The 24,131-nt window shown below is 35.2% G+C and overlaps 1 protein-coding gene across 2 annotated transcripts in view; it reads left to right on the top strand.

Moving 5' to 3' along the window:
* Positions 1-24,131, top strand: part of LOC124085877 (attractin) — a 165,586-nt gene that overhangs the window by 17,062 nt on the left and 124,393 nt on the right. For both annotated transcript variants that reach the window (XM_058575316.1, XM_046433895.2), the window contains exons 2-3: positions 21,812-21,895; positions 23,570-23,683. In XM_058575316.1, the coding sequence (XP_058431299.1) occupies positions 21,812-21,895; positions 23,570-23,683 (198 nt within the window). The remainder of the gene's footprint in view (positions 1-21,811; positions 21,896-23,569; positions 23,684-24,131) is intronic.

Here is a 24,131-nt window from a genome sequence, read left to right as displayed (position 1 = left end):
AAATTTCAGAATCCTTGTTTATGTGTCATACTGGGAATGAATCCAGGGTCTCCCACATGATAGGCAAACACTGTAAAACTGAGCTACGTCCCCAGCCCAGAAGTTTAAAGTTTTTTTTTTTGTTGTTGTTGTACCAAGGATTGAACTCAGGGGCACTCAACCACTGAGCCACATCCCCAGCACTCTTTTGTATTTTATTTAAAGATAGGGTCTCACTGAGTTGCTCAGTGTTTCAGGCTTAGCCTCCACGTGCACTCTGCACCAGGCTCAAATCTTAATGTAGTAGGTTTTTTTTTTTTAAATGTTATTTTGTTTATGTGGTAAATAAACAAAGGATCTAACCCAGTATCTCACACATGCAAGGCAAGCAAGCACTCTGCAACTAAGTTACAACCCCAGCCCTTAATGAAGTAGTTTTGATCATTCTTTTCCTCTACAACTTGTGCTTTTTGTGTTATACTTAAAAGTTCTTTTTTCTTTATTGACCTTGTAGAGATAGTCTTCTTTATTTTACATCCTCAGAATTAGAAAAAAATTTGCTTTTTCACAATTCTGATCTTTTATCTACTGTATCTTATTTCTTTGAATGATTTGTTATGGTGACCTTAGTGGTGGGTGTTTTGATGGGAATTGTGTTCAATCTGTATAGTGCTTTTGGTAATGCGACCATTTTGACAATATTAACTCTGCCTATCCAAGAACATAGGAGGTTTTTCCATCTTCTAAGGTCTTCTTCAATTTCTTTCTTTAGTGTTTTATAGTTTTCATTGTAGAGGTTCTTCACCTCTTTTTTGTTATATTGACTTCCAAATATTTTATTTTTTTTGAGGCTACTGTGAATGGGTAGTTTCCTAATTTCTTTTTCAGCAGATTAATCATTCGAGTATTGGAATGTGCTTGATTTATGAGTGTTAATCTTTTATTTTGCTACTTTGCTGAATTCATTTGTGAGCTCTGGAAGTCTTCTGGTAAAGTTTTTGGGGTCTTCTAAATTTAGGATCATGTCATTGGCAAACAGATAATTTGAGCTCTTCTTATCCTATTTGTATCCCTTTAATTTCCTTCTCTTGCCTGATTGCTCTAATTGGAGTTTCAAGGACTGTTGAATAGGAGTAGTGAAAGTGGGCATCCTTGTCTTCTTCCTGTTTTTAGAGAAAATGCTTTCAGTTTTTCTCCAGTCAGAATAATGTTGGCCTTGGGTTTGTCATATATATATATATATCCATCCTTAATAATGTTGGGGGAAGTTCCTTCTGTCCCTAGTTTTTCTGGTGTTTTAAACATGAATGGGTGCTGTATTTTGTCAAATGCTTTTTCTTCATCTACTGAGATAGTCATGTGATTCTTATCCTTAAGTCTGTTTCTATGGCACATTATATTTATTGTTTTCTGTCTGTTGAACCAGCCTTGAATCTCTGGGAGGAAACCCACTTGATCATGGTGCACTATCTTTTTAATATATTTTTGTATGTGGTTTGCCAATATTAAGAATTTTTGCATCTATATTCATCAAGGAAATTGATCTGAAGTTTTCTTTCTTTGATGTGTCTTTGTCTAGTTTTGGTATTAGGGTGATACTGGTTTCTTAGAATGACTTTCCTGCCTTGAATTTTTGAATGATGCTCATGAGTTTCTCTTTTGGAAAGGGAATCAGGCTTTGTTTTGGTCTTTACCTTTTTTTTTTTTTTTAGAGAGAATTTTAATATTTATTTTTAGTTATTGGCGGACAAACATCTTTGTTTGTATGTGTTGCTGAGGATCGAACCCGGGCCGCACACATGCCAGGCGAGCGCGCTACCGCTTGAGCCACATCCCCAGCCCTGGTCTTTACCTTTGAATGCTGATACAACTGGGGGCAGGATTTAAGATTAACCATTGTTTTCTCTCAGTACTCTATATTTTCTCATTGTCTTCTAATTTTTATTACTAATGTTTCAAATAGCTGTCTGTCTAACTCATTCATTCATAGATCATTTTCTTTCTTTTTACTCTCTTTTTAAGCTGTTGTTGCTTTCCCCCAACCTCTGTCCCAGTTCTGGGGACTGAATTCAGGGCCTCTCACATTCTAGGCAAGTGTTCTATCACAGATCAACACCCCTAGGTCTTTTTTTGTTGTTGTTGTTACTGAGGATTGAACCCAGGGATGCTGAACCACTGAGCCACATTCCCAGGCCTTTTTTATATGTTATTTAGAGACAGGATCTCACTGAGTTGCTAAGTGCCTCGATAAGTTGCTGAGGCTGGTTTTGAATTGGTGATCCTCCTGCCTTAGCCTCCTAAACTGCCAGGATTACAGGTCCACACCACACCCAGCCCCAGGTCTTTTTAGGCTTCTTATTTTGAAAAATTTCAGGTAAACGGTTTTTGTCACGAGCGTCAGCATTTTCAAGTCACAGCTTTTTTACTTTTACCACTACTCCTTTCTTAAATTCTCCCTTCTCTTGACCAACTAGCATAGTTTGATTTGAAGCAAATCTCAGGTGTCTTTTGTATCATTCCGATTTTTCATAAATGCTTTTACTTACTCTCATGCTTTTTCCCCTCTTTTTTTTTTTTTCTCTTTTGGTTGAGGTTTTATATTACTGTAAGTACCCAAATGTGGATTTATTTTTACTTTTTTTGCTCAATGTATGTGCTTCCCTCATTTGTGGATTCAAATTTGTTGTCATTTCTGGGAAATTCTCAGATATTATATCTTTAAAGTTTCCCCTCTATTGTCTCAATATCCTTTTGGTAGTACTTTAAAATACATATTGCCTATTTTTTATTCTCTTTTGCCTTCTACTTCTCAGACTCCTCTTTATTTACCTGTTTTCTAGTTAGGTTAATTTCTTCAAATCTTTTTTCTAGTTCTCAGATTCTCATTTTAGCTATATCTAACTTACTGTTAATTTTATTTTCAGTGATTTTATACACACACACACACACATACACACACACACATACACACACATGTTTTTCTCCCCCACGCCCATACTGGGGATTTAACCTTAAGGATTTTTTTTTTTTTTTTTTTTTAACCAAAGATCTACATCTTCAGCCCTTTTTATTTTTGAGACAGGGTCTTGCTGAGTTGCCCAGGCCTCAATGATTTTTAATTTTTAGAGGTTCTAGCTTTTAAAAACTGTTTGCTCATTTTCATAATGTCCTTTTCTTTTTTGGTACTTTTGATCATATTTTGCTTTTTTTATGTATTTCAAATTCATTTCATATTCTCTGTTCTAGTATCTAAACTCTGCAGGGTCTAATAATATTGTTGATTTAGTCTTCTAAATTTTGTTCATGATGCATTATTCCAGGTATATATAAACTTTGATTTTGAATTTATTTTCAATGAATAAGACTATAGAGAATTTGTGCTTACTTCTACTAGGTATCCTTAGGGAATCTCTGACCTGGGGCAACTTTTTATGTTACTTTTATCTTCTTGTGATCTTGAAGTGAGTATGTATTGGAACCCCTGGGGCATGAGACCCGTGGTTGTAAATTCTTAGAGGGATATTTTATCCTACCCTGAAGACAAGCTGAAGTAGCTTCTTTGTTGCATTTCTATGCCTAGGAGTTATGTTTTTTTTTTTTTTTTCTAGTTTTTTTAGGGTTTTTCCTTTAAGGGATCTCAGCTCCAACTCCTTGCTTAACCTGCATGGTTCTAACATCAGTGTCTTTCTTGTGGATGTTTGGGTCCAGATTTTGAGTTTTTGGAAACTGATAATCTCCTGAATCATAGGGAATGACAACCTTTCACAGGGCACCTATTGAGTTGGCTAACATGCTGCATCCCTGCTCTGATTTTCCAGGTCTCACTTTATTTTTTTTGCCCTTAGTGGTTTCCTTACTTTTTTTCTTTTTAGGTTCAATTGTGTAGTTAAAATGGTATTATAGTGCCTTTTGCATTTAGTTCTTTATTTTATTTTTGGTACTAGGGATTAAACCTATGGGTGCTTAACCACTGAACCATACTCCCAGCCCTTACTATTTTTTAATTTTGCAACAGTGTTTTGTTAAATTGTTGAGGGTTTAACTAAGTTGCTGAGGCTGGCTTCAAACTGGTGATCTCCTGCCTCAAGCTTCCCAAGTCACTGGGGTTATAGGTGTGTACCATCATACCCAGCTAGTTCTTGATTTTAATGTAGTCAAATGCATTATTTTTTTAAAATATTATTTTTAGTTGTAGATGGACACAATGCCTTTATATATTTATTTTTATGTGGTGTTATGGATCAAACCCAGTGCCTCATATGTGCTAAACAAATGCTCTACCACTGAGCCACAACCCCAGCCCTCAAATGCATTATTTTTCTCCCATCGTGTATAATGCTTTATATGTCACATTGAAAAAAATATTTTCCTACTTAAAAGTCTTAGAGAGAGGGAGATATATATATATATATATATATATATATATATATATATATATATATATATATATATATATATGAATGAGAGAGAGAGAGAGAAAGAGAAATAGAGATAGATATTTTTCTGTATTTTCTTCTGGACAGCTTTGTCTTTTGTTTGTTTTTGGTATCAGGGATTGAACCCAGGGGCATTTATCAACTGAGCCACATCCCCAGACTTTTTTTTTCTTTTTTTAAAAAATAGTTTTATTGTTCATGGACCTTTATTTTATTTACTTATTTATATGCGGTGCTGAGAATTGAACCCAGTACATGCTAGACAAGCGCTCTATTACTGAGCCACAACCCCAGCCCTCCAGCCCTTTTAAATATTTTATTGAGAGATAGGTTTTTGCCGAGTTGCTAAGTGCCTTGCTAAGATGCTGAGGCTGGCTTTGAATGTGCAATCCTCCTGCATCAGCCTCCTGAGCCACTGGAATTACAGGTATGAGCCACCGTGCCTGACTCGACAGCTTTTATTTTATTTTATTTTTATTCATTTATCTAGTTTCATTTATTGACAAGAATTTTCTTTTCTCACTGTTCTGCAGTGCTACCTTTGTTATCAATCAGTTGTTTATATATGTATGACCTTTTTCTAGACCTTATCCTATTCCATTTTCTGTTTTTTTATCCTTATACCAGTACTTCTGTCACAGTTTTAATTACTGTAGCTTTGTATTAAGTCTTCCTACTTTATTCTTCTTGTTCTTAAAGTTAGTTTTGACTGTTCTTGTTCTGAGCCATTTCCACATAGATTTTAGAATTACCTTTCCCAATTATGACCAAAATAATGTTTAGGGTAGTACTTCACCTATAGCTTCTTTCTTTAATTTTTTTTTAAGTTGTAGATGAACATAATACCTTTCTTTAATTTTTTTTTTTTAATGTGGTGCTGAGGATCGAATCCAGAGCCTCATACATGCTAGGCAAGTACTCTACAACTGAAATACAACCCCAGCCACCTATAGCTTATTTCAGTAAGAATTGATAACCCCTTAAATATTGAGTCTTCCAGACTATGAACATGGTACATACCTTCATTTTTTAAGGTATTCTTTGTTTAAATAAATTTTTATGATTTTCAGTGCAGAAGACTTATATATACTTATATATACCTTTCTATTTGATTTTTTAAAAATATTTTTTAGTTGTTGATGTACCTTTATTTTTTATTTATTTATACGTGATGCTGAGGATTGAACTCAGTGCCTGACACATGCCAGGCAAATGCTCTGCCACTGAGCAACAGTCTCAGCCCTCTATTTGATATTTTTGATGCTGTTGTAAATAATTTTTTAAAATTTCATTTTAAAGGGTTGGGGTTGTAGCTCAGTGACAGAGCTCTTGCCTAGTACTTGTGAGGCACAGGGTTCAACCCACATAAAAATAAATAAAATAAAGGCATGCTGTCCATCTACAACTACAAAAATTTTTTAAAATTTTATTTTTAAATTGTTACTGGAATAAGGAGACATAGTAGACTTATTGTGTATCACTTTTCTGTTCTGCACCTTTCCCAAACTCCTTTATTGATTCTAATAATTATCTGTAGATTAAAATATCTGGGGAAGATCCCCTCAATCCCATGACTCCTTCAAATGTTGCCTCACTTCTGTTTCTCTTTGCTTCAGAACTCCCCAAAATGAAATTAATGACCCCTTTTCTACGTCTTGTTTCTTTGCTCCCAGTTTTCTTTTTTAACTTATTCTGAGAATTTATAGGAGCAGCAGCTGGCTCAGGTTAGCAAATTCAGTGGTTATTTCACTCTTGTCTTACTATGTAAGTAACATTTTATTGCTTGATTTTTTAGAAAAATGTGCTTCTATACTTCAGAAACTCCATTGTCTCCCACTCCCTTTTTGTGGTATAAAAACTCATTGGCAAAGTATTCCTTCTTTGGCCTCAAATTTAGAATCAAGGTAGTCTAACTACAGGGATATCTTTTGTATCAATAGCATTCAGATCACTTGGTAATTTTAACCATTGAGAAGGCATCCATCAGCTCAGCCCCAAAAACATTGGACCTAGATTCCCAGAGCTCCAAGAAACATTTGAACCTAGATCTGAAAGGGTGGAGAAGCAAGAGGAAGGGAAAAAGGGAAGTTATTCTAGATGAGTTGAGGAAGGAGAGTTACATTCACTATTGCTGCAATGTGGTCTACTTATCTGGGTAGCAGAGGCCAAAGATGGAGCAGGAGAGGCAAGTCGGATTTGAATTTTGATGGACTTTGCATGCTATGCTGTGCTAAAGCTAGCAAAAATTTTCAGGCAGGTTTTTGACATGATCAAATTGGCATTTGAAGAGGAAGACAGCTGGTTCTGTAGAGAACTGGCCAGATTGTAGAGCTGGGTTGAGCCACCAATTTTAAAGGCCTTTGAAGGGTACTAGGCCAGGAAGAGGAGAATTTGAATAAAGGCATTGGCATTAGTGATGGGGATGGAAGAAGGACAAAAGTAAAAGTAGTTTACAGGTCTAATAGGGTAAGATAAAGTTTTGGAAGATAGAGTGGGTAATAACATAATGATTAAAGAAAAAAGAAATGGGAAAAGAAGGGGACTTAATGACTTAAATTTTCTATCTTTATGCCAGTACTTTGGTCACAGTTTTAATTATCGCAGCTTTGTATTAAGTCTGTTACATAAAAAATATGGGGGGGGGGTGCTGGGATTGTGGCTCAGTGGTAGGGTGCTTACCTCCCATGTTGTTGATGTGAGGTAATTTTTCTGCTTAAAGCAGAAAATGCCAAAATACCAGCGAGATAGTTGATCTGGCCATCACAGTGAGATGGTTTGATTTTTTAATGTGAATTTAAATTATATATACATATAAAAGTATATATGAATATATATTTATATGATAAATATGTTAGTATGGTACTGGGGATTGAACCCAGGGGCTGTCTACCATGAGCTATACTCACCAAACCTTTTTATATTTTCATTCTGAGACATGATCTTGCTAAGTTGTCAGGTTGGCCTTGAACTTGTGACCCTCCTACTTAAGCCTTTTGAGTTGTGTGAATTTAAGTTGTAAAAGAAATTTTGATAGCAGTTTAGTCTGGGATCATATCATTAGAGCGCTGGCTAAAGAATATTTGGTGTGCTCATGCAATGGAGTACTGTGCATCTATAAAAAGGAACAAGGAATATTCTGCTGTAGGATCATCTTGAAAATAAATTGTTAAATAAAAAAAAATTAGTGGTGGGCTGTGGCTGTGGCTCAGGGGTAGAGCACTGGCCTAGCATGGGTGAGGCACTGGGTTCAATTCTCAGCACCACATATAAAACAAATAAATAAATAAAGGTCCATCAATAAATAATAAAAATATTTTAAAAAATTAGTGGTATTTTTTACCATCATTTTAAAGAAAAAGTTTCTACAAACATATAAACATTGTGTGCATACATACATACCCCATCAGAATGATAACCCCCAAACTAAGAATGGTTATTTTAAGAAGAATGAAGGAATAGGGTAGAAGAAACAGGATTGTAAGCTAAATTTCTGAATGTATTTTGTTTTGTGGATTAGGCTTTTGAAATTGCAAATGCTTTACCATATTATAAAAAAGAAATTAAAATTAGAGAAAAAGACAATTCTTAAAAATCAAATGCAGAGAATAGGGATGTAGCTCAGTTGGTAGACCATTTGCCTAGCATGCATGAGGCCCCAGGTTTGATTGCCAGCACAACCACCACATTAAAAAAAAAGAAAAAAGAAAAAAAGACAACTTAATTAAAAAATTCAATGCAGGGCTGGAGTTGTAGCTCAGTGGTTGAGTACTTGCCTTGCAAGTGTGAGGCACTGGGTTCGATCCTAGCACCACATAAAAACAAATAAAGGCATTGAGTCCATATACAACGAAAAAAAGAAAAAAAAATGAGTGCATTGGGCTGGAGTTGTAGCTCAGTGGTAGAGTGCTTTGTCTAGCATGTGTGAGGCACTGGGTTCAATCCTCAGCATTACATAAAATAAGTAAATAAACATATTGTGTCCATCTACAACTAAAAAAAAATCCAATGTATAATGAAGTAAACCTAAATGTGTATCAGGTTTAAGGTTGAGCACACAAAATATTTCAAGTGTCTCTAAAACATTGTAATGTACATTTCTGGAGTGGGATATATTCCCAAGGACAAAAAACTCAGCTGTTTTTAGTAATTATATAATTGACATTATTTTTGATATTGCTATTCAGAAGATGCGTTCTGTAAAGCAAGTGGATAAGTGTATTGGATTTGGTCCTGGATTTTGATTTAGAAAAGAGATGAAAGAAGTTGGATAAGAACCTTGGAATCCTAAATTTAAGTTGGAGATATCAGTGAGAATTCACGATGCATTTTTCTTTTAAACAATTGTTATTTCCTAGATTTCTCTATTGAAAAATCCTAGAAACCCACGTAGGTACGCGCAACACTTCTAGTGCTAGACTGTGTTCTCTAAATCATAATTTGTACTACAAGAACTTTAGGGTAATTTGGGAAAATGGTTTATTTCAGGTTTGGGCCAGGAATTCTATAATATGATCCTGGAACATCTTTTTTTTGGGAGGTGGGGTACCAGGGGATTGAACTCTGGAGCACTTGACCACTGAGCGTCATACCCCAGCCCTATTTTGTATTTTATTTAGAGACAGGGTCTCACTGAGTTGCTTAGTGCCTTAATTTTTGTGAGGCTGGCTTTGAACTTGCGATCCTCCTGCCTCAGCCTCCTGGAACATCTTTTCATATCAGAAAACAGATTTGGGGGACACATATGTTTCTGTGGTGAAAGAGCTTTTTCTAAGCTAATACTCCAACCGGGAAGAACTAGAAAAGCTGCAAAATACTTTTAAAAACCTGTTTGAAGGTTTTGGAGACCAAGCAGAAAAAGGACTTGAGAGAAACCAAAGTTTTGGAGAGGAAGTAATTAAGGTCAGAGATGAGAAGCCAACTATTCTTTTTTTTTTTTTAAAGATAGGGTCTTGCTGTGTTGCCCAGGTGGACTTGAACTTGTGATCTTTTTGCCTCATTCTTCTGAGATACTGGGATCACAAGTGCCTGTGAAGCTAGTTTTTAGTTTTCTCTTGGATAATTGACTGGCTGATTTGAAATGTATATAGCAAGAGATTGAGCAGAATATTGTGGTAGAGCTTAAATTCTAAGCGGTTTTGATAGTTATACAGGGGTGGGGAAATAAAATTGGAAGTTTTGGCCCTACAAAGAAAAAAGGACTCTAAATAACTATATAAAATGTATGATATAATATTCACATGTTAATATCATGATAGTTAAATGCTACATACTATCACAAAATACATAAGAAACTATTCATGATTTTAGTTAGGAAACCTGAAGAATGGGCTATACTCTGTGCTTAAAGGTGAACTCAAAATAGATCAGCTGTCACAGAGGTTAAAGCCTAGCTCTCAAATCACCCCAATCCCTGATTGGATTAAAGAACTCTACTCCTGGCTTTATGCTTGCTAGAAGCAAATGTAAATCTGTAGGGGAAGACAACATCAAGTATTTATTCATGTTATCTGTATAGATTTTTTAAATGTATTTTGTGATAATATGTAGCTTCTAACTATATATCATGTTATTAATGTGTGAATATTATATAGTTATATAGTTATAAAATTTAGTCTGGCATTGAGTAAAAATAATCAGATACATAAAAACAAAATAATTGACTAAAAATCAAGAGAGAAAACAGATAATTGAAACAACCTCATACAGAGAATTTTAGTACAAGTGAGATGGTGTAGACCCATTTTTCCCTGCTAAGTATTGCTGTAAATCTTAGAATTGGTACAGAAGATAACCAAAGGAACACTCCTGAAGGACAACCTGTAAGAAGGTGAGCTGGTTTGGGACCACAGTACTAGAAGAACATCAGAGTCACAGAACATCTTGAATTTCCCCTGTTCCTGCCCGCACACAAAAGAAGGTCACCTACACTTGGTATTTCCTGACCCACTGATCAAGCTACAAAACATGGTCCAGGTGGGCTTATTCCTCCCTCAAATCAAATGGGAGTCCCTCTGAAAGCATTAAGCAAGTCTGAAGACATTGACAAGGGCATCAGCTGGGAACTCTAACCCTATCTGTATAAGTGGTGAGAAAAAAGCACTGTCCTTCTTCACGTCCATAGAGAGATACCAGCTCTGCAGGTTGGCAGAGCTGGCAAAACAAACCCATCTAGAGTAAGCAATTTAGTCTAAGAAATCTCTTTGTTCATATGAACTTCAGACTTCCCTTTCTAGCCTCTTGACACTAGGGTGGGCATTATCTGCAAAAAGCACCTGGCCACAAAAAAAAAAAAAAAAAAAAAAAAAAAAAGGCCTGATCTAAGAAGTCTCTTTGGCCATGTGGCCCCCATCTTCCTCTTCCCTACTCAGAGACAAGGGCTAGTGGGTGCAGCTAACAAGAGGACCTATCTATAGCAAGTGGCCAGTTCTGGGAAGCTTCTTTGTCTCTATGGGCTCAAGGCTTGCCTTGCTGGAGAAACTAGTAGGGGTGGAGTAATCTAGCACCAATACACTTCTCCTTCATTAAGAGATACTGACGGCCTAGTTTGGGGAAACTCCTTTGCTTCCTATGGCAGCTCCAGCAGGGACCAATAGGAATTAAATGTTACCAGATAAACAAAGCAGGTCAAATAACATTGCAAAGGCTATGAAAACTAATATACCATTGAAATAGTAGCTCAGACAAGAAGACCAAGACCCACATACAAAACTAAGAAGGATGATTTAATAATAAAATAAAAGATTTAATCAAAACCTATGTAAGAGACTCCTAATAATAGGCAAAATTTTCAAAATATGATAGAAAATCACTTATGATACCAACAACAGAGAACTATGATACCAACTATAATTTGAATAAGATAACAGATAACCAACCAACACAAGATAAGTCAGGTGTTGGAATTTTCTGACAGAATTTGTGTGTGTGCCTATATGTGTTTTTTGTTGGGGATTGAACCCATGACCTTATGCATGCTAGGCAATTGCTCTTTCACTAAACTACATCCCCAGCCCCCTGACAAGGATTTTAAAGCAGCCATCATAAAATGCTTTAAAATTAATTAAAAATTATTTTTAAACAAATCTTTAAAATGCAAAAACCTCAGTAAAGAACCAAAAGAAATTAATTAGAACCAAATTAGGATGAAATTAAGAAGAACCAAACAGAAATTTTAGAACTGAAAAATAGTAATGGGAAAGAAAACACCCTTGGATTGGCTCAATAGCAAAATGGCTATTTATCAATAGCAAAATGACAGAAGATAGAATCAGTAAGCTTGAGGACAACAGTAGAATTTACTTCATCTGAACAACAGGAAAGCAGACTAGAAAAAAATGACCAGTCAGGCAGTAATAAAGGAGTTAATACCCTGTTTGTAGTCATGCATACCTGTAAGCCCAGCTGCTCAGGAGATTGAGGCAGGATGATGGCAAGTTCGAGACCAGTCTGGTCAACTTAGTGAGGCCTTGTCTCAAAATAGGAAGAGTCCCCAGTACCAACACAAACCAAACAAATGAAGGATGGGGATATAGCTTGTCTAGCATGTGTGAAGGTCTGGGTTTAATTTCTTGTACCATCACACACAAAAAAAGGAGCTAACATTCATATAATTTTACAGGGGAGAGAGAATGAGAGTGGGACTCAAAGTGTATTTGAAAAAAAAAAAAAAGACTGAAACTTACCCTATTTGGCAAAGGAAACCAATCTAAAGACCCAAGAAGCCATACAGACTTGACCAGGTTAAACCCAAGGAAATGTATGCTAAGCATGCATCATAACTAAACTCTTGAAATCTAAAGGTAAAAGAAAAAGTCTTGAAAGCAGCAAGATGCATTACTTGTAGGGAACACCGATTCAAATGACAGTAGATTTCTCCTCTGAAACCACGGGGGCCAGAAGGAAGTGGCACATTATTTTTCAAGTGCCAAATAAAAGAATTGTCAGTCTCAAATTTGTTTCTGTTGAAACTGTCCCTCAGGAGTTGAAGGGAAATAGAAAACATTCTTAGATGATGGAAAACTAAAAGAATTTGTTGCTAGTAGACTTACCTTAAAGATTATCTAAAAGAAGTTCTTTAAACACAAAGAGATGGTAAAGGAAGGAGTATGGGAGCATTAAATATTAGGAAGATTGGAGAGAGCAGAAATATGAGTATAATAATTGGTTCTCTTTTTCCCTTCTGAGTTTTAGCAGTCATATTTGATGAATGAATCAAATATATAAGACCAACTGATAATAAAAATGATGATATTAATATGAAGATAAAGGACCTAAATGAAGTGAAGTTTCTACACTTCACTCAAATGTTTTTAGTGAGTAAGTCACATATTTATTTTGTAGTAATCACTTAAAAACTATATAAACAGATAAACTCAACAACAATATAAATAAATCAAGATGGAATTTCTGATGGTTAGTTTTAGTTGTCAATTTGATTGGGTTAAGAGATACCCAGAAGGCCTGGGGATACAGCTCAATGGTAAGGTGCTAGCATGTGCTAGGGTTTCATCCTAGCACATATTAAAGCGTTGTTTCTGGCTATGTCAGGTTGGGGGACAGAACAAGGAAATTCCAGCCTCAGCCAGTGAAAGGTGAATTTAATTTCTTATTTGGAGCTGGGAAACCCATCTTCTATTGCTCTTGGGCATCTAAACTCTACATTTCCCTGCCTTTCAGACTCTGGAATTTGTACCAGTTCCTCTCTTGATTCTCAGATCTTTGGTCTTGGATTGAGAGCTACACTATCAACTCCACTCCTTCTCAATCCTTTAGAGTTGGACTCAGCTATGCCACTGGCTTCCCTGGTTATCCAGCTTGCAGATGTTCTATTATGGGACTTCTCACCCTCCATAATTATAAAAACCAATTCCCCTAAAAATCTACTCTATATCCTCTTGGTTCTGTCTCTTTGAAGAACCCTTAAAGAATGATCATATGATCCATAGGAAGGCAAAAAGAGAGAAACGGGAGAACTTAAGCTTTAGCATTATCAATGATTACAAATATAAGTGGTCTAAAGACACTAATATAAAAGGCATTGACTGGCAGAATGGATGAAAATGTGACCCAAATAAATGCTGTTTATAGGAAAGTCATTTCAAATTCAACTAAAAAAAGCAGTAGAAAAATTCTAGAGCAGAGCAGACTACAGTCATTAGTACAGATGAAACCTGCTGCTTACTTATATAAATAAAATTTTATTGGGGTATGGCCACACTCTTTCATTCACTTATTGTCATTGACTGCTTCTTGCTACAACAGCAGGATGAGTAGTTGTGACAGAGATCTATAATAGACAAAGCTGAAAATGTATATCATCTGGTTCTTTACAGAAAAGATTTGCTTATCTATCTTTTTGATTAAAGCAGGTTAAAAAGACATGATAGTTAGATGCAATACCGAGTCACAGACTAGTTCCTCTGCTGGAGGGGGAAAATTATATAAAGTACATTTTGGATTACTTAACAAAATGGAGTGCAAGTAGTAGATTAAAGTATTATATAGTGTTAATTTATTGAAGATGAAAACTGTGGTTTAAGAATTAAGTCTTTGGTGTGATGCTGCACTCCTGTAATCCCAGTGGTTTGGCAGGCTGAGGCAGGAGGATCACGAGTTCAAAGCCAACCTCAGCAACAGCCAGGTGCTGTGCAACTCAGTGAGACCCTGTCTCTAAATAAAATACAAAATAGGGCTGGGGATGTGGCTCAGTAGTTGAGTGTCCCTGAGTTTAATCCCTGGTCCAAATAAATAAATAAATAAATAAATAAATAAATAAAGTCTTTGCCAGGCACAGTGAAGTGTATACTTAGCCATCAGCTGTTTGGGAGACTGAAATAGGATTACTTGAGCCTGGGAATTCTGGGTTAGCCTGGACAATATAGTGAGACCCAGTCATTTAGAAAAGATAAGATTTCAATCTCTTAAAAATATCTCTATTCTTTGAAAATATATACTAAAGTATTTAGGGTCAAGATCTGTGAATAAATATAAAACTCCCCCTCAAATGGTTCAAGGGAAAATCTCTCTCTCTCTCTCTCTCTCTCTCTCTCTCTCTCTCTCTCTCACACACACACACACACACACACACACACACACACACACAAAGTGTGTATGGAAGACGAAAAAATGATAAAAGCAAATTGATGTACCTTTAAAATTTTTTTAAATAATTAATTAATCTATGTATTTTTTAGTACTGGGAATTGAACCTAGGGACATTTAACCTCTAAGCCACACCCCCACCCCTTTTATTTTTTATTTTGAGCCAGGGTTTCGATAAGGTGCCAAGGCTGGCTTTGAACTTTCAATCCTCTTGCCTCAGCCTCTTGAGTTGCTGGAATTACAAGTGTGTGCCCTGACTCCTCCTACTTTGTAATATCAGCTGATGATGACAAATAATCTTCACATTTTTTTCACTAATTCATAAAAGAAAAAGATTTGAAAACACTAGATCTAATTGACATATAGAGAACATGCTTTATGTCAATCAATTTGATAATTTAGGGCTGGGGTTGTAGCTCAGTGGTAGAGTGTCTGCCTAGCATATGTGAGACACTGGGTTCGATCCTCAGCACTACATAAAAATAAATAAAAATAAAGGCATTGTGTCCATCTACAACTAAAAAAATATTTTAAAAAATGGCATAAGAAGACAGTTGTGGTGGCAAATGCCTGTAATCCCAGTGACTCCCAAAGTTTAGGCAGGAGGATTGCAAGTTTGAGGTCAGCCTCAACGACTTAGGGAGACCCTCTCAAAATAAAATAAAATAAAGTACATATATTCTTACATACATACATAGAATTGGGGATGTAGCTAGATGGTAAAGCCCTGCTGTGTCCAATCCCCAGTACTAAGAAGAAGAAGAAGAAGAAAAATACATGAAAAGAAATAGAAAACTTGAATAGCCCTAAAGCAAGTACATTCTATTCATTATTGAAAATATTTCTACAAAGAAAATTCCAGGCCTGGATGGCATCATTAGTAAATTATGTCAGACATGGGGGGAAGAAATATTACACAATTTTTTTTTCAGTAAATGAATGAAGACAAATATTTCCGAATTTTATTTCATGAGGCCAGCATTAGCCTAATAAGAAAGCAAAATAAGAAAGACTTTGTGAGAAAAGAAAACTACAGGACTGTATATAGCTCAGTCCAGAGAGTGCTTGCTTCCCATGCACAAGGCCCTGGGTTCAATCCCCAGCACAAACAAACAAACAAACAAAAATCCCAATAACAACAAAACAAAAATGAAGACTACAAATTAATGTCTGTCCTGGACACAAATTCAAAAATTTTTAACAATAATTCATTGGGCTCAAGTGAGTTTTTTCCAGTGCAAAACTGGTATAACACTGAAAAATCAGTCATCCACTGTTAATCAATATAATTAGCCACATTAACAGAATAAAGGAGAAAAGTCATGGGATTATTTAAATGAAGCAGAAGAAGCATTTCATGGAATGAATCAGTCATTCATGATAAAAATGCTGAGTAAACAAGGAATAAAAGGGAATGCCTACAGACTAATTAAAAAGTACCTATAAGGCTGGGTGTGGTGGTGCTAGCCTGTAATCTCAGAGATTTGGAAGGCTGAGACAGGAGGATTCCAAGTTCAAAGCTAGCCTTAGTAATTTACCAAGGTCCTAAGAAATTTAGTAAGGCCCTGTCTCAAAATGAAAAATAAAAAGGACTTGGGATATGGCTCAGTTGTTAAAAAAAGAAAAGCACCTACAGGGCTGGGGATGTAGCTCACTGGTAGAGCACACAGTACAAGGCCCTGGGACATGCACATATCCAAGCATCTTTAAAAACCCTACAACTAACTGGTGGAATTTTAAATTCATTCTTTGTAACACTGAAAACAGGCAAGAATGCCCATTCTCATGTTTTCTATTCAACATTGAATAGAGGACATAACAAATGCAATAAGTCAGGAAGAATAAACAAAAAGCAGCCAGACTGGGGGAAAATATGGAGTACAACTCTATCCACCTCTGACTCCTTACCTCATGAGAGGTGGTGTACAAAATCCCACATGCTTTGAAGCTAGCACACACCCTGTGATCACCAGGCACCACAGCTGTGGGACCTCAGCAAGATATTGAAGCTCTCCTGGCCTCAGTTACCTCATCTGTAAATTGAGGTGGCTACACACATTGCTCAGTAAGTTAGTCAGCTTCCCATTACTATAGTACATGCCTGAGGTAATCAACTTATAAAGACAAAAGGGTTATGTTGGCTCACAGTTGAGATTTCAGTCCATGATCAGTTGATCCTATGTCTTTTGTGCCTACAGCGAGGCAACATATCATGGTGGCGGATATATGGCAGAGCAGAAATTCACCTTGTGACAAATATTTAGATGACATGATAAAGTAGAAAGATAATTATAATGACTGTATTAAACTATTAAGTGAATGTATTAAGGTTGTTAGATAATAAGATATTCTATAATCAATTATATTTCTATTATTAGCAAGAAACAGTTGGAAAATAAAATCAAAGCAAATTTTTAAAGGTATAAAATGAGGATAAAAGATATACCAAGCTTGTACTCTAAAAAGTGAAAAAACATTGGTTAGAAATATTGAAAGAAGTTTTATGTAAATGTAGGGATATACATACTTATGGAATCTAAGGATATTTATTCTCCCCAAATTTAATCTATGGATTAAATACAATACTTATCAAAATCCTTGCAAACTTTTTTGTTTGTAGATTTGGACAAAAAATATATTGGATTGCGAAGGGCCTAGATTAGCCAATTAAAATCTAAATAACCTTGAAAAGAACAGATTTGGAGGAATTATATTACTTTGTTTCAAGACTATAAAATGAGAGTAATCAAATATTGTGATACGCATGAAGATGAGTCTCATATAGAAGAGAAAGTCCAGAAATAGACCCACATATTCATAGCTAATTGTTTTTTTTTTTTAACAAAGTAGGTACTGAATGAGGAAAGAATAGCCTTTTCAGCAAATGATACTGAAACACCTATATGTTCATATAAAAAAGAAGTGAATCTTGAACTGTGTTTCATACCATCCACAAAAATTAACCCAAATTGAACTAAAGATTTAAGTGTAAAAGCTAAAACTAGTACAGAAAATGGGAGACAAAAATCTTTCCTCCCTTGGTATAGGCAAAGATTTGTTTTAAGATTCAGAAAGCACTAACCATAAAATGGAAAAATTGGACTTAGTCAAAATTAAAATCTTTTCCACCTTTTAGGAAACAAAAAGGTGAGATGTAGATTCACAAAATATTTGCAAAATATATGTCTGGTAAAGGACTAGCATCTAGAATATATGAAGAACTTATAACTCAGAAATAGAAGACAAAACACCATATATGATATAGTCCATGCTTATGTGTGTGTGTGATAGATTTTACTGTCATATAAAGATTTTACTATTATGTATCACTAAAAAGAAAAGCCAAAAATTGGCAAAGATAAGAACAAATGTCATAAGATAATATGTGGAAATGAACCATAAACATCTGAAAGATACTAAAAATCTCTAATTACCAGAGAAATACAAATTTAAACCATGAGGTACCACAACACCTACTGGAATGGACAATGAAAAGTCTAATTATAACAAGTGTGGGCATCAACATGGAGTAAATTGAGCTCTCATACTTTGATGGTGGGAGTATAAGATGGCATCACTACTAGGAAATAGTTTGGCAATTTTTTTTTTTTTTTAGTTCTCAATGGACCTTTATTTTTGTTTATATATAGTGCTGAGAATTGAACCCAGTGCCTTACACATATCAGACAAGTGCTGTACCACTGAGCCACAACCCTAGCCCAGTTTGGCAATTCTTATAAATTTAAGTACATAATATACTTTGACCCAGAAATTTCATTTTTTATATTTGTCCAAGAGAAATAAACACACATGTCCACACAAATACTTGTATATTTCATAGTAGCTTTATTTATGACAGCCTAAAACTACATAATCTGAGTGGTCATTGTTCATTAAGAGAATGGATAAAGAATTTGTGGCATATTCATACAGTAGAGTACTAACTACCCAGCAATATGAAAGAACAAACTATTGATGCATACAGTATTCAGACATGCTGACCAAAAGTAGTGAGACACAAAAATGCCTCTATGATTCTGTTAAATCAAGTTCTGTAAAACTAATCTGTTGTCACAGAAATGTGGTCAGTGCTTGAGACAGCAGTTGGGAAGGATTACCTTCAGTGGGGTATGAGGGAACTTGGGGGGTAATGGAACTGCTTTGTATCATATGAGGAAGGTTACATATGTATACACTTATCAAAACTTATCAAATTGTACATTTTAAGTGGTCACATTTTGTTATATGTGAATTACTCCTCATTTAAGGTTTATTAAAATATTTGATTGAAGTAATCAAATCAGTACAGTGGCCATTGTATTAAATATGAATAGATAACATGCCAGTAAAACACTGTTAGACTAAGATAAGAAACAAAACCTAACCAGGTCATATTTAGAACAAACAAACTTGAAAACTTGTTAATAAATGTGAAAGAGTTGGGTAAAGATCTGTTGGGCATGGTGGCATATAACCTGTAATCCCATCTACCCAGGTGGCTGAGTGAGGCAGGAAGAGCACAAGGTTGAGGATTGCCTTGGCAACATAGTAAGACCCTGTTTGAAAAAAAAGAAAGTTGGTTGGGGGTGGAACATGAGACTCAGTGATAAAATACCCATGGTACTGGAAAAAATAAAAATAAAAAAGTTGGATAAAGATCGAAGGCACAGACAAATAACAACAAAATTATGTAATCATTAATAATGTTAGATAAGTTGGTATTTAAGCATCAAACTAAGCAGGTATTAACCATGATAAAAGGGACATCTTTTGAGAGTCTAATAGTTATAAGCTTAGATGGCCAAATAAAGAAATCCATTAAGCAAAAATAATGTGAGAAATGTGAGAGTAGTCGTATATGTTTTCAGGACTCATGGTTGGTGGCACAGGCCCATAATCTCAACTACTAAGTATAGGCTGAGCCAGGATGATCACAAGTTTGAAGTAAGCCTTGGCAATTTAGCAAGATGCTCTCTCAAAATAAAATGTACAAAGGGTTGGGGATTTAAATCAGTGGTGGAACATTGGTCTAGTATGGGGGAGGCTCTGGGTTTAATCCCTAGGACCACTAAAGAAAAAATAGTTTTACAGAATTATATCTAGTAGATAAAATAATAAGAGTATATTATAAGAGAATAGTGTTTTTAATTAACTATGTTTATATAAAGGAATAGTGGAAATAGTGTTATAGATTCCTGCAATAGCTTTTTTTTTTTTTTTTTTTTTTGGTACTAGGGATTGAATCCAAGGGTGCATAACAACTGAGCCACATCCCCAGCCCCTTTTATTTTTTTATTTTGAGTCAGGATTTCCCTAAGTTGCTGAGACTGGTCTTGAACTTTCTGCCCTCCTGCCTCAGCCTCCCAAGTTGCTAGGATTTCAGGCATGTGCCACCCGGCAGATTTCCCTTCCTTCCTTTCCTTCCTTCCTTCCTTTCTTTCCCTCTCTTTTTTTTAATGTCCAAAGAACTTTGCTTAAAGTTTGTCAGTGTTCAAGGTACTTGATTAGAAGGAAAATCTTAACAGTTGAAAAATTTCATAGGGCACATTATTGTGTAAAAATACAAATAAATTAGAAAAAAATAATTATGTTGATTCCTTTGAAACCTGCCTCCTGGAAGGTTTCCCTGTTGTTTCTACTGTAGCATTATCCTGAGTGTATTTTTGATCTGAAAAACTGGTAGTGGCAAGGAGTTTATTTATTATTGATATTCCTGGCCTCATATTGTTGAAATGCCTTAATTACTGGGCCAAAAAGAAATACTAATTGTGGCTCAGTGGTAGAGTGCTTGCCTCGAACATATGAGGCACTGGGTTCTATCCTCAGCACCACGTAAAAATAAATAAATAAAGATGTTGTGTCCTCTGCAACTTAAACTAATTTTCATTGTTAACCACGTTGTCAGTGATTTTTCCAGAAGGCTGTAACAATTCACAATTTAGCCAACAATGTTTGAGAATATGCTATTCACATCCCCTCATGAACTATAGGTGTTTTTTTTTTTCCCTTTTAAATTTTGCCAGTTTTTAACTTGAAATTCCCTTTTTTTAGTGAATAGCCAAATGATTAGTGTAAGGTCAGAGAGATTTGAAAGGGGAAGGCCAAGAAAAATCATCTTAAAATTTTCGGGGTGGAGGATTGGGAATTGAAATCAAATTTCATGAATGTATGATTTTGTCAAAATGAACTCAAGTATTATATATAACTATAATGCTCTAATAAAAAAATGAAATAGGCTGGATTTTGGAAAGAATCTTGGATTTTGATGCAGATGAATGGAAGACAATGAATGGTTTGTTAATATTTTCAGTGTCTGAGGAGGAGTGACTGAGATGTCAGTAGCTGACCCAGAAAATAAGGGAGGCAGATCCAGAAGAGATTGGCTGTTTCAGAGAGGCTGACATTGTTGATAGAAGAGGGAGGGAAAATGATCTGGAAATAGCTTTGAGAAAAGAAATAGCATCCTTCTTATATATTAAAAATTTCTGTGTAGCTAGAGACTCTAGAATACAAAGCATAAAAGAAAAAGTGAAGTAGGAAAATATTTTTATAGAAAATATTGTATATGTGACATAATACATAAAAGGAGCTCCTAAACATTAATTTGAAAAAAAAAAAAAACAGCTTAGTAGCAAAGTAAGCAAAGAATATGAAATCTTAGTTCACAAAGGAGGAAATGCAGATAGCCAAAACATGAGAAGATATTCAGACATTAGGATTAATAGCAGTCAAAAGAATTAGATAACAGGGTCTGCCTATCATATTGGCAAGATCTAAAACTATTAAAAAAAACTAAGGCATGGCACAAGTATGGGAAGACAGGGGGTACTCTGCTTATGGAAGAATGGTAGATGGCCACTTCAGAAGCAGCAGCTAAATGGCCTTGATGGGTAGGTGGCTGGGTTCATTGTGTCTTGGGGTTTGTGTCTTGCCCTTACAATTATGCTGTCTTAAGTGTTACTGTTTTACTTCTAACTGTAACTATGCAGTATTTTTCATATTTATAAATAAGTTCTGGTGGCCCTTTTTAATGGTACAAAGTAGGACTTCCATGTCTCAAAAAGATTTAAGCAGTTTTTTTTCATTGTTGTTCATCTCTTTGATTATAATGTTTATGTATCCTTTTTTAAAAGTGTGTGGCAAAATTTGTTCAATCTGAATATAACCGTCTAGTCATTTTCTACTATAACATGCATTGGTGTGCCCAATCTACTTAATTTGTAATATTTTGAGAACTAATAAATTATTAATGTATGAAATTCTGACAGACTTTTTGTTTTTAATTTGAATTACAGACTGACTGGATCTTCGGGGTTTGTAACAGATGGACCTGGAAATTATAAATATAAAACGAAGTGCACGTGGCTCATTGAAGGACAGTAAGTAGTAATGGCTGACTTTATTTTTAAGTTTATTTTTAGGATAGAGCTCAATATGACATTACTTTTCCTACAAATGAAATTAGTAATTTGTACCATAAAGTACTTAAAATATTTCTTATTTGATAACTTTTCATTTGACAAGTGATTTTTGATGTTTAAAAATTTTTTTAAAATTTTTTTCTTGGCAATGCTGGAGATCGAATGCAAGACCTTGTGTAGGCTAAGAAAGCTCTCTACAACTGATGTATATATTCTAGCACCTTAATTTTCCTTGTTAATTTAAAAAAAGCTTCAAGTACATTTAACAGAAATGAATTGTACACAACAGAAATTTATATATTTTCAATGGCAATGGTTAAAAACTGCTAGAATATTTTTTAACTGTTTGCTTAGTGCCTTATGATATTATAATATTGTGTTTTTTCCTAAATACCTATTTTGTTATTGTGATGAAAAAAATCAGACTAACCATTCTTACATAAATGCCCATTCTCTGGACCTCATGTATCCCTCCAGCTTTTGCTTCCTTTTTTTCCTTCTCTTCATGGTAGACTGTTATGGCATATTTCTTAGACTTTTTTAGTCTGTGAACCTCTTCATACTCTTTACCTTTGAGGATTCCAAATAACTTTAGTTTATATGGGTTATATCTATATCTGTTTATGTTTTGTGAGTAATATTACTGAATATTTATGTGAAAAATACTATTTAAGAATTTATTTAAAAGTAACAGCTAAAAACGCAGTACCTGGTAGCTAAATGCCACATTAATGGGGGGGAAAAACAACTTCTTATATTTCAAGAAACTTTTGTGAGAAGAGTGACATTGTTTTCCATTTTACTAATCTCTTCAATGAACTCATTCTCATCAGAACTTTTGTGTTTTGCTTTGTTAAATATGGGATACTAAGCAGATTTAAATCTGCTTAATATTTTCCCATGAGAGGGAAATATTAAATATTTGAGAGATGTAGGTAGAAATAGGTTTATCTGTTTTAGGAAATGGGAATTTCATGGATTTTTGTCTAGGTGCAAAGCATAAACAGGAAGGTGAAATTGGAAGGTTTGAAATAGTCCCTGAAAATTAGTGATTGTGGAGAGGGAGAGGGAGATAGTGGTAGGACTGCGGGCAGAATCCAAGTGTCATGTGAAGTGCTGAGCAGAGATGGGTACTGGAAGCAGTCTGCCTGGTGGCAGGACTTCTTCAGTACAGCTCAGTTTTCTTTGGATTCAATCTAAGTCAAAACTGATAAATGTTTTCCTGTAGACGAGGGCTTTTGCCAGGCAGTGCCATGAAGAGGCAGAGGGCAGGCAAGTTTAGAGAACTGATAGGTGTGTTTGTGAAATGAAGAGTGTGGAATCTGAAGTTGAATAAGAAAGGAAGTGCGAAGTGGAAGGGCTAATGCATTGGTCAGAGGCTGTTAAACACTGGCTGTCCCAGACTGCTAAATGGACTGCAAAGCCCCAGGCGTCATGGACCACATCTGTTTTGTTTCCCATTGCATGTTTAATGCCCTCTTGCACATAGTAAGTACTAAGTGAGTCTTTGACAAATGGAGGAATGCTGTTTATAACTATTTCTTTTCTTGTAAATTCTTAGTCTTTTTTTTCTCCAATGTTTAATAGTTATGATAATTATCAATTACTATTTTCGTTTTTGTTTTTTTTCAGGCCAAATAGGATAATGAGACTTCGTTTCAATCATTTTGCTACAGAGTGTAGTTGGGACCATTTATATGTTTATGATGGGGACTCAATTTATGCACCACTAATTGCTGCCTTTAGGTAAGCTCAGTCATATAAATAATCGGTTATCATTATATTATTTCTGAATTTAAATCTCTGTCTTGCATTGCTTTCTTATAGGATTCACTGTAATATCACCTAATACATTCATTTGATGGAATGAATACTAAGTTTGGAGTCCATTCGTTTATGTGCTAGTCCTGACTTGGTTCTTGGGCTTCTCGATTGGTTTCTGGGCATATTGCTTGATCTCTCTTCAGTTTCCTAATCTGTAAAGTTATGATAGTATTATCAAGTTTATCTGCTCTTCATGGTGGGGGCGAAGTTTACTTTTTTAAAAAATGTATAAATGTGAGTAATATACTGAATATTTATGTGAAAACTTTAACTCAGAAACCATGCCCATCTTGTTCTTGTGTTTTTCTCATTGCATAGGTTCATAGGAATTATTTGTTGAATTAAAGTCTGGTTATAATTTTGTGCATGT

The sequence above is a fragment of the Marmota monax genome, unplaced genomic scaffold (assembly GCF_021218885.2).
Source record: "Marmota monax isolate L192 unplaced genomic scaffold, Marmota_monax_Labrador192_F-V1.1 WCK01_AAM20220418_F8-fsc00014, whole genome shotgun sequence".
In the NCBI taxonomy this organism is placed as follows: Eukaryota; Metazoa; Chordata; class Mammalia; order Rodentia; family Sciuridae; genus Marmota; species Marmota monax.
Note: the sequence above shows the minus strand (reverse complement) of the source record. Positions and strands in the feature narration are given on the sequence as shown.